Source organism: Atractosteus spatula, chromosome 10 (genome assembly GCF_055471065.1).
Source record: "Atractosteus spatula isolate fAtrSpa1 chromosome 10, fAtrSpa1.hap1, whole genome shotgun sequence".
Lineage (NCBI taxonomy): Eukaryota > Metazoa > Chordata > Actinopteri > Semionotiformes > Lepisosteidae > Atractosteus > Atractosteus spatula.
In genome coordinates this window covers 27,251,894-27,263,907 of record NC_142715.1, presented here as the reverse complement: position 1 = coordinate 27,263,907, position 12,014 = coordinate 27,251,894, and the positions used below count along the sequence as shown (strand labels likewise).

The window sequence follows — 12,014 nt, the reverse complement described above, 5'->3', positions numbered from 1 at the left end:
TATTCGTTTAAAACGCTATATAAAATAAAGTTTATTATTAATTTGCTGCACAGAGCGGTGAATATTATTATGCATAAGACAAAGATAACGATCCTGATCAGTTTAGAAATCTGTGTACGCTGTAAGGTTTTTACTTCTTAAACTTTTAAAATACACGTTTTGAATAGAAAGAAATCCTCTTCCTGTTACAGTATGTATAGCAAACTAGCACGTCTTTTTTCTCCAATCAGAGGGGTGTCAGATGGTGTCAGCCAATCACCATTCTGCGTTGGGTAGCAACGGGTGACTGTTCTCAGGCGGAAGATGTAAACAGCTTAATGTTCGTGTTAAATAATTTTTTAAAATTCAATTAAACGGGCACAGTTAAGACATTAAATATACATATACATACTGTATACAGTACAGTTTGCATACGGTAATATGTTACGCGATTAAAAAATAAATAAATAAAACTGGAAGGTTCAGCACCAGCTGGATTCGAGCACACACCCTGCCCGTTGGCAGGCACGCACCTAGACCAGTCGGCTACAGTCAGCTCGCATGAGCAGGCAGGCGAAACAGCCCTACACAGCCCTGCCGCAGTACACGGATATAATCATACCGTTATTAAATTCTTGAGATACGCGATTCCATATTATATTCCCTTTTAATCAAATTCTAAAAGTATGCTTGTTGACTCCGGTATCACGTTAGTTAAAGACTTCGAAGCTTACAATGTTTAGGGAGAAATGGAATACCGGTGTGTATTTTTCCTTGTGATATTTTAAGCTCTAGTTGAATGATAGGTGTCGCATTTTAAATCATTTTCGTAGTTAGAAATTATGAAACGCCCTGTTAAAAGCAAGGAAGTTGTTATGCCCGTTGAAGTAAAACAAAATGCCTGACAAAGTATGGCTTGGACAGATTCCAAGTGCTTGTACAAATGTGCTAAAGAAATTATACTTTGAGTATACAGCTTGTCCAAAGTCATCCATTATTAATACTATTAGTAATATCTTCGGTAAAGGCTTTGATGCATAAATATTTCTGATAAAGGTAGGTTGTGTACTTTTGTCCAACTGAGCAATCTTGCTTTCATAAAATATACCAACATTTTAATGACTGAAGATTAACATGCTGTAATACACTGTTCAAAATTAAAGGCTCAAATGCTGTACATGAGAGGTTAAGCTCCCCCTGGCGGTTTTACAAGGTGACGCCGGATAGTTTCCGGCAGAGCGTCAAATGACGCGCGATTAACCACGTCACACTGCGTGACACTGCGTGATGCCGCGACACGCCCACCGGGGTATGCCGCAAAATAACGCACGCATTTTGAATGGCTGCATCTGTATATAGCTGCGCACAGTGGAGTCATGCTGCGGTTATAAGTTCAAGCCTCCCCTGGAGCCATTAAGTCTTCTGAATGTTTTCCACTCATAAAAAGTTCATTTGCCATAGCAGTTTCACTGTGACTTTGCAGGTAAAATATTCTTAATGAGAATAATATTTTGTATGCGATAAATAACCGCACCAGAAAATATTGGAGAGAAATGACTTGTCGCACTATTTGCAGCAGACACTCAGACACAGAAATGTCCTGTCATTAAAGAAAATTTATGAAGAAGAGGTGTGACATCATTGCAAAGGCGATATTTTCTGATGTCTGTCTTGGTTAATAATTATTTGTGTGGGAATTACTTCTGTCATTATTACTAATACTGATAAAAACAGAGAACTCACAGCTCTCTGGATGTTGGTCATGACTCTAGAAAGTGTTTTTATTTGCAAGCAGCTCTGGAACTCAACACCTGTTGATGGGTCACTTCTGTCAGACACATCAGTGGAACCCAAGCCCACCTACACACACATTCACACACACTGATAGATATACTGTACACCTACACTCTCACACACATTTACAATCACAGACACATCACACATTTATACACACAATCAGACACTTACACACTCACATATATACACTCACACATGCTATCATCATTAATACTCACATAGACGCAGGCACTACACACACTAACAGACATAAGAACACATACACTTACAAATATAAAACTACACACTGACAGACACCACACACACACACCATACACACACATTCACAGGCATGCATTCACAGAAACAGACACTATGCATACTCACAGACACACACTTATAGACACCAAACACTCAGAGACCTCACACGCTCACACACTAACAGCCCACACATGCACAGACACCACACACTTCCAGACATGCACCCACACACGCACAGATACCACAAACACACTTATCCACAGATACACAATAACTAACACAAATATAAATACTACTAATACTACAACAGTAACACTATTACTAACACTGACACAAACTACTAATAATAACAGTAATGCTGTTACTAAAACTAACATTACTACTAGTGTTAATACTCTAACAGTAACACTATAATTATAATTAATATTAACATGAATATGAACATTAAAACTAAAACAATAAGTAGTGCCACTGTCATTAATACTCACATGAACACTAGCATTAAAACTACCAGTTGTTCTCTCACTAATATTAACATGAAGACACTGATATTAGTATTAGTTGCTGCCTGTGATGTCACACCGCTCTCTGTGACAAATGCGAGACACTTATACGCATGCAGTGACAGAGCGCCTGTCGCCTTGGTTACCATTCTTATGATTTATAAACACTGGAAAAATGCATTTAAACTGTTACATACATACATTTATGAACTTGAAATATCATTTTCTAGCTCTAGGATACAGTTACCTAAATAATAATATGAATAATCATTGTTTAATTTCGGATTGAACATTATTAACCCTATCTATCTATGAATTGGCTTCATTACTCTGCTCTCCTCCTCACTGATAGCTGATGTGTGGTGAGAGCTCTGGCGCACCATGGCTGCCATTGCATCATCCAGGTGGATGCTGCACATTGGTGGTGGTGGAGGGGAGTCCCCATTACTGTAAAGCGCTTTGAGTGGAGTATCCAGGAAAGCGCTATATAAGTGTAAGCAATTATTATTATTATTAACCCTAAATGCACTATGGTATTTGGTCGATACAGTCATTATTGTCCTGGCCAAATTACCCATTGGCCATTACCAATCATGGCCTCCTAATAATCCCACCTCTATGAACGGGCTACATTACTCTGCTCTCCTCCCCACTGATAGCTGATGTGTGGTGAGTGTTCTGGCGCACTATGGCTGCCGTCGCATCATCCAGGTGGATGCTGCACATTGATGGTGGTGGAGGGGAGTCCTCATTACCTGTAAAGCGCTTTGAGTGGAGTGTCCAGAAAAGCGCTATGTAAGTGTAAGCAATTATTGTTATTATTATTATTATTATTAACTGTTTTTTAGATATTTAAACAGGATCAAGAAAAGAATCAGTACTCACCAATCGGTGAAGTTAATCGATTTTTCTACGGTTCTTAAGTTGAAATAATTGGTTGTCGATAGATAAGTGATCAATAAGTCTTCTCCGTGCGCTCCGTGCGCTCTGTGCGCCTCCCGCGCTCTTTCTCTCTCTGATCCCGGCTCTCTGGCTGGTGTCTGTGATGTCACAGCGCTTATCCTGACAGAACATAGCGGGTCTCTGCTGCTTTTGTGTGTCTTTTTCAGGAATGCCAGAGGTACTCGAAATGTTGCAAAAAGAAAAGCGTCTTTTTCGTTTTGTAAAAAGGTGAGTGCTGATTTTTATTTTATACAGGAAATGCATGCATGTTGAAACACTAAATTCTATAAATAATTGAGAAATAATAAAGCCAGGAAAACATATATGTAAAAATACAATTTGATCACATAATTTACTTCATTACCTCTGGTGGTTAAATGTTTTTTTTCTGTTGTGTTTTTTTCTCTTGTACCTGTTTCTGATCCTCTGGTTGTAGTTATATTTGTAAATTCTATACGTTTAATAAAAAAAAGAGTGCGTCTCTGCTGGAGGAGACATCTGTCCATACAAATATAACATCTCCCAAAAAAAAAAAACGGGCTGTGAAGAGAGGCGATTTATAACAGTTGGAGGAGGAGAGCGACAAACCGAGGAATTAAATTCATTAAACAGAAAAAAAAAGTTTACTTCACAGATTAATGCATTACAAAGCGTACCCATGTGGAGCAGTAGAGAACGAGCATGAGTCCCTGAAATAAGCGCTTTTAAGGGTTTTACACGAATCATCAGAGTATAGAAGCCAGGAGGATCAGACTCATGTTCCTGGAGGTTAAAATGTGTATCCTGGTTTCATTTCCACCCAGCTCTCAGCTCTATAGGTAGTCTGATGATTTAAATTAACTGTATAACTGTTACAAGACTTCATCTAATTGTACATTTATAAGACTGTCTGTGAGACACTTGTGAGAGCAGCTGAATCCCTGGGCTGGTGTAGAATCACCAGAGCACTGCTCAGAGTTACAGACTGGTCAGCTGGTCACTATTGTAGTCACGACCATCGGCCCATTGGCTACTAATAATCAATATACTGATCAGAGTGTCAATACTGGTGTTTATTACATAAATACTAATATAATTCCACACTCACTTGTGTTATAAAACACTTAAAAAACATGTTTGGAGGCTGATATACAGTAAAGAAAGTAATACTGAAGGGCTGGAAGTCCTGGAAAGGGTTAATAGAAGCTTCTTGCTTCTGCCCTGGAACAGAGCCCACAGCTGCCAGATCAGTGACCCCTGAGCCCAGTTCACAGAGAGAGAACCAGGAGCTCTTTTATGTCTCTAAGAGGACTGGGAGAAAGGAGAAAAGGGGGAGATCTGACTTGAGTCCAGGCTGTTCTGTCTGATATTGTTCATGTAGCAGTACTGATTGTCTGAATATCTTCTGGTTCTGGATTGTGAGGATAGAGAGCAGTACGGAGTTGAGCTTCTGTCTGAGTGTGAGTCTAAGCTGTGAATCTGACTGAGAAGAGAATAATGTTTTTTTTTTTATTCTGCCCCAGAATTTTTCTTCTTTGCCAAGTGGTGTTATATCCCCTTCAGATACTCTGCACAGACTGCCAGAGAGAAGAGGAGAGAGAGATGGACAGATAAGAGCACACGCAGCGAGAGAGACATATGTCTTGATTTACTTTGAAGCAACTGTTCATTTCTTTTCTGGAACAAGTTGTTTCTGAACTTCAAGAAATTCAAACAACTTATGAAAGATAAAATACAAGTCTTGCTTATCAGGACAGAAGAAATACCGCAGGAAAATGCCAGTGATTTTTCTCCTTTTAACGAAAAGTGGAGAAAAACAACGGCAGTGCATTTCCGTCGGCTTGATTTAGCTTAATACAAGTATTCACTTCCTTTTCTGTAGATTACAGCCTGCCAAAGATGAAATAAAGTTATTGGTTATTCATGGTCAGTGCAGGAGAAATACTGCTGGCTGGCAGGAAAATGTCAGTATTTTATTTTAACTACAAACGTGTGAATGGCAAAAAACAACGGGAGTGTGTTTCTGTGCAGCTGTTAAACAAAGGGCTGGTGGTTCAAACCCATTCAGGGATGAGCTTCAGATTGTTCCGCTATAACCATAATCTCTGTTTAAACTTGATGGGATTTCTTTGCAAACCCTCTTGATCTTTGCAGGAAATGTGCATTTTACTCGTGTGGAACTACATGTAAGCAATTAAGTACCTAAGTCAATGTTCAAGAGAACCATTTTCACGTGTGGAATTTTATCTTCAACTGGCTGTCAGGAGAATTCATTCATACACCCGTTGTATCCTTAGCAAAAATATTTTAAAATTAGATCACAGATCTGTTGGAGAACTTGACAATCCTTGAAAATCATTAAATGAGCATTATACAAATGTGCGTTGATATTTTGTATATTTACCTTAATTGTAATAAATATAAACATAATTGCTTTGATATGGATGTCCATTTGAAGGATTTGAGGAAACTATCAAGGATCTCAGAACAACCAAAGATACATTTGGGCATCTGCTATTGGTAAAGATTAACGAATACAGTAAGTGTGAAGCTTGCACACATACGAGAGAAAAAAAAATCAAAGATCATCGTCATTAAACTGACGGTGTGTATAGCAGAGGATGGTTTCGATCCATCGACCTCTGGGTTATGGGCCCAGCACGCTTCCGCTGCGCCACTCTGCTAACGGCTCTCATAGCGTGATTCAACGCAACTGCTCTATCTTTGCTTTCTAAAAGTGCGCCCGAGATGAAAAGTCTAAACGGTAAACGCAGACGTCACTTTGAGCACTTGGTGTTTTATAGTACAAATATCACACGCTGCACTACATGGGCGTGTCTTCAAGATCGTTGTGAACCAAAGCTTCTGCTTTCCGAGGCAACTGATTCTTTCGTCGTTAATTCCCAAATCTTTTAATGAGAATCAGTGAAACGAAAACGAAACACATGTACACACTCGGGTCGTAGCGTGAAAGAAAAATGATGCAAGCATTTGAGAAATAAGAAGAGTAGTCTGAACAGCTCCAACCTATCAACTGTTCTACAGTGATCGCTCCCTCTACACCCACTTTATAACACTGAAAATGGTGCAAGAAGCACAGCAAAGTTCTAAAACCAGCGGTTGAAAAGCGTCTAGATACATAAAATGACAATTTCTCAAAAGTAAAATCTTAATCTTTTAAATATTGTCATCCATATATTTTCGTTTTTCTCTTTTTTACATAACACGCTTTCGAGAATGAAAGCTGCATTAGAAAATGTGTACTGTATCTAAATTAAAATCGGGAATATGTCTTTTGCGTTATTCAGCTTTCTTAGCGCTTGGGTCTCGATTCAGATATTGCAATGAAAGCAACAGGGGAGTAAGTTTTCCTTTTCTAAATCAAGGTGATCTGCTCACAAGGAAGTATAAAAACCAGCGTTTACTTTTTGAAGACCGCAAATGGTCGAAACACTGTTGCTTCATAAGCTAATAAGTAACATTTCTGACCACGCATTGTATTACTAATGCTATTATTAATTAAAAAAAGCTTAAATTCACATAATGTAATTTGGATGGCTCAAAGTAGTATATTCCTTGTACAACTTTACTTGCCCGCTGAGTAGAGTTTTAACCAACGGCAGCAGATGTAGCAGTAATAGCAACACCGGGGAGTGTCACAATACACTCTGTGAAAGAATTGCGGCTTCAGATCGTTTTGTTCTGTTGAAGCTGCCTACAGGCTCTGAATTGTTGACATTGGCTGTGATCTTTTTTCAGGTTTCATGAAATTCTTCACATATTTGAAATATTTCATTCGGGTTCGCCCAATACACGGTGCAACCCGTACCTGCAGCAGAATGCTGTGGCACATGAAGCCGTTTTGTTTATCGGTTGTAAGGATTGAGGAGCGTACTACAAATCGAGCAAGCGAAAAGAAAATTAAACAGGAGTCACTTTCTGGATTGCTAATCCATTGTGCTCTGCTCGTCTAGGTTCAAATCCCATCCTTGTCATGGTTAAGACCTGAGACGTGTGTGTTTTTTCTAAACGGTGTTTGCATTTGTCTCCTCTTTTACTACTGTACTAGAGCAGTAATATTTCTAGCGGTGGAAGAACATGGTATCACAGGCTGACAGCAGGAACACGTGGCCACAAGCTGCAGTACATTGGTTTGGGAACAGCAATAACTTTCCTGTGGAGACAGGTGCGCCGGTATTAATACAGCGCTTTCGAGCGGAAAGAGTTACAAGAACTGACTTAAACTTACCAGTTATGTTCAATAGCTAAAAACACAAAACCAACCTCTTCAGTGGTTGAATCTAAATAACAGAAGCCAATGTTGCCATCAAGGAAAAAAAAATCCTGAGTTATGTAGTTTTGAGACTAAATATCTGACTTTCAGTTTGAAGCGGTACAATGCATTCTAGGTCACATTCGTTATTGATTCAGGATATATATGAGTGTGCTAATGGTTAAAACTGTGTTTACATGAGCTACAAACGGTAACATTTTCATTGCGAGAAGAAAGTCAGTCCGTGCGCATTTCTCAGCATGCACATTGTCAGGAAAACTAAACCCACAGTGCCAGCAAACCTTTCGATAGCCTGTAGGTACTGCCATTGCAAATGTAACAGGCTGTTCATACACACATATGATATGGTTGCTATCTCGTAATTAGCAGATAATTTGGTATTTATTAAGATTTTTTTCCTGGGTGGCAACAATGCGCTTCCGTAATAAATCATAGACTCTGCTTTCAAAATAGCTGCACCAGGCACTTGGACACAGATAAACACAGGGATTTAAAATTCAGGAATATGAATGGTCAATTTCTTACAGTTGGGTTTTTACGTTTTCTTATTTAGCGATTTGTGTATCAATCTTTTAACAATTCATTAAAATGCTAACAATATGTAAAATAAAAACAACAGCACCGTTAAATGAAGGGGAGACAGGTAGTTTTTTTTTACAATCAGATTCCAATCTCTAATGCTGTGTGTGAGAGCTTAGGTAACTTTCCTTTTCTCACATTTTCTGACAACTATTCCAAAGGGGCACCCTGTCAACTCCTAATACTTTTCAAAAGTCTGCCTGCATGTTTGATTATTGTCGTTTTATTTAGAAAAAGTTCAATATTGATCATAACTTAAGAAAATTATGATCACGAATAAAAAAAAGGGGCTAAAGATGTGAGTTGCTCTTGAATCAGAGCTGGGTCACACGGGCTTCTGTTCTGATATGGTTGTACGAGAAGCAGGAGGAATCGCTTCACTCCTATGGAGCATTAGCTGAATCAGGAGGGAGACATTTGGTATGCTCGTGCATATGTTAACGCATGACCTACATCGTAAAACTAAATTAAAAACTAACATTAAGTTGTCAAAGACATTCATTTATATACAAACAAGAGACAGACATAGCAATGGTTCTACATTAACTTGTTCTACACTGATGAGACTAATTGAAATGTATGAAAGCCCGTTTCTGCCAGGGAGTTAAAAAAACGCGCTATGGTATCGCTGAATTCCGACTAAGTAACTCAAAATTGCGACTTGGTAACTCAGAACTCCGACAATGAAATATGGGCTATTTCGAAGTCGCAAATGTGAGATCTAAAGTCAAAATTCTGAGTTTTTAGGTCGCAGTTCTGAGATTCTAAGTCACAATTCTGAGATACCATAGTGCGTTTTTTTTTACTCCCTGGCGGATACGGGCTTCCATTGGTTCTCAGTGCTGCGGATCAAAAGCAATCTCTGGAAAATCAGACAAATTATTATCAGATCATGTCAAAAGCTGATCAGGATTTCTTTATTGGGAAACAAAGAAATGCTTGTATTACACATTTTAATATGACATGCAATTACACATGAAAAATAGTAAAATTATTTTCATTGCGGTACATGTTGATAGAACAGCCCCCTCGATAAAAGAAAGTGTGGACGGACGTGTCGCATGTTCCGTACTCTGTCTGACAGCGAGTTTAACACACTGTCCTTGGAAATTAGAAACTAATTGAACAATAAATTAATCTGAGCAAATTTTACACGTGTGGGTGATTTAATTCTGTCGAAATTGCGTGGAACTCCTCCGCTGAGCTCAGATACACACGGGAAAGTGTTCAGGCGGCTTCACGGAGTCCCGCCTCAGACTGGAAGCAGGTTCTAATTAGACGCTGAGAACAATCTGGGTCTTTGTATGTAATTGATTGTGTTGATTGAGCGGTAGTGTGACCATGTGTGTGGTAGCATAGTCCTGCTAGTATAAAAACCTAGTCACCGCGTTCACACTTTATGCTCTCTTGCTTCAACACAGTTTGGTGGTTTACTTGTCTTACTTCTGTAGCAGTTTAGCGGGACGTCAATTTGGCAATGCGCTCGTTTCTCTTTGTGGTGTTCCTGTGCGCAGGGGCTGGGCTCCCCGCACTGATCTCCGCCGGGCCGGCTGGCTGGGACTCTCGGGAATTAGCGCTCCAGGCCGACCTCCCGGCTCCTGAAGACGCAGCCCAGTCGGAGGACTTGAGCCTGGCAGATGCGCCCTCCGAAGACCTGTCTGCAAGCGAGAACGACTCGCAGTCCTTGGCTCCCGACTTTCGCCGCCTTCCCGTGTCCAGAGACGCGTACTCGCCCTACTTCGACAAGGAGAAGATGAAGCCCGAAGCTGGCAGCCGCCCCTTACCCGCCTACATCAAGAGCGTCCTGTTTCCTCCCCAGCGAGGGCGACAGCCAGCTCGCCCGGCCATCGGGGGCACCCAAGGAGTGGCTGTGTGGTGCGACTCCAGCAGGATGTACGTGAGGGTCAGTCGGCTCCTGTTCGGCTTCAGCTGTCGGCCATCAGAGGTGACCTTGGGCAACTGCAGCGTCAGCCGAACCACACGCCGTTACTTCTACTTCATCTACGGGCTTCACGAGTGCAGCACCGAGTGATCGGTAAGCGGGTCTTCATCTACAGGCAGTGTATCGATGTGAGCTGTAGGGCTAGTGTCGGGGTTGCCTTTTCTGGGAATATCCCTTCCTCTGTGACCCTGCAGGTTGTCCAGGGCCGCCTGGTGTACTCCAACACTCTCCGCTATGCCCCGCCCTCCTCCAGTGCACCTGTGCATCGCTTCATTCCCTTCTCTGTGCCGATCAAGTGCTCCTACAACAGGTAGGCTCTGCTGCTGCTGAGAAGCTGCTGGGAAAGTGACCAGAAGCCCCTCATCCCCTCTGTCCTGCAGGTTCCACTACTCCTTCAAGGTTGGTTATGTCCCCACGTGGGCCAGGAGAAGGACCTTCTTCAAGGACCTGAAGAACAAACGCAGCTTTGTGCTGCTTACCACCAACTGTAAGTGAGTGGCTCCTCCTGCCTGCAGGGGGTGCTGTGTGCAGGTGTAATGCTGCCTCTCTCTCTATCCAGCCCACTGGGTCCGGCTCTCCTAAGGATGAGTACTTCCTGGGTCAGCCCATGTACTTCCAGGCCACTGCCTACTTTGCCACAGCGGAGCAGAGGCTGTACATCCACTCGTGTTACATAACCGAGAAACCGGACCAGCACTCCCAGCCCCGTTTCCCTGTGATCGACAACTTGGGGTACGGCCCCTTCTGGGAGGAGAGGTGGGCAGGAGCCCTGAGAGCCTGCAGGGGTTCATCCTTGTCCTTGTCCCCAGGTGCATGGTGGACAGCAAGGCAGATGGATGCCTGTCCAGGTTTGTCCCCTCCAAGCAGGAGGATGTGCTTCGCTTCACAATTGATGCCTTCCTCTTCCAGAAGAAGCTGTCCAGGAAGGTACTACTCTCAAAGGCTGCTCAGCCTTCTTGCTCTACTGATCCATTGTCTGCTTTTCCATCCATGATCTAGATGTGAACCAGACTGGCAGCTGTAGTGCCTAGAGCTGCCAGCTTGACTTCACTGATGGCAGAAGGTCCTTCTCTGTCCCTCTATTGGCCTTGATCCCTTAATGCTGTGACTTTCCCTCTTGCAGCATGAAGTGACTGAGCTGTACATGCACTGTGTCATGGCTGTGGCTCCTGCTAAAGCAACACCAGGGACCAAGTCCTGCACCTACAACAGGGAGGCTAAGAGGTACTTCTGCAAGGAGCCTGCTGAGGGTGCTCTGGGACATGCCAGGTGGAGGCCTCACCTGTCCTCCTCTCCTCCAGGTGGGAGGAGCTGTATGGTGACCATGAGGTCTGTACCTGCTGTGAGTCCAGGTGTGCTGGCAGCCGGAATGAAGGTGGGTCTGGTTCTCTATCCCTTGTGGATGCATCTCTGCCCAAGAGACAACCATGCTTGGACAACTGAGGAATGATCCCATGCTGGACAAAGGGACTGTTTTAGATGAGTAGCATCACTGTGGGACTCTGGGTATAGCGGATCCCTCACTCCTGGGTGCTGCTTGTCCACAGGTACCAGGAGCCTGGTGACCAGCAGTCGGGTGGCTGTGGCACCAGTAGAGGGTCCTCTGGATGTGGGGGCTGACTGGACTGAGGATGAGGAGGGAGACCCTCAGAGCTCCAGTGAAGATGCTGAGAGCACCAGTGAGGATGTGGAGGGAGCAGAGGACTTTGGAGATGTTGGCCAGTGGACAGGTAGGGTCTGGCAGGAGGAGCTCTTGTAG

At 42.5% G+C, this 12,014-nt stretch overlaps 1 protein-coding gene across 1 annotated transcript; it reads left to right on the top strand.

Annotated features, from left to right (window-relative positions):
- Nucleotides 1–10,862: 10,862 nt before the first annotated feature.
- On the top strand, nt 10,863–12,014 carry LOC148826805 (zona pellucida sperm-binding protein 3-like). Its single transcript, XM_088926376.1, has 5 exons — nt 10,863–10,987; nt 11,065–11,182; nt 11,379–11,479; nt 11,557–11,630; nt 11,803–12,014. Exons 1-5 carry the CDS (start codon nt 10,863–10,865, stop codon nt 12,012–12,014), a joined length of 630 nt encoding a protein of 209 aa, XP_088782502.1.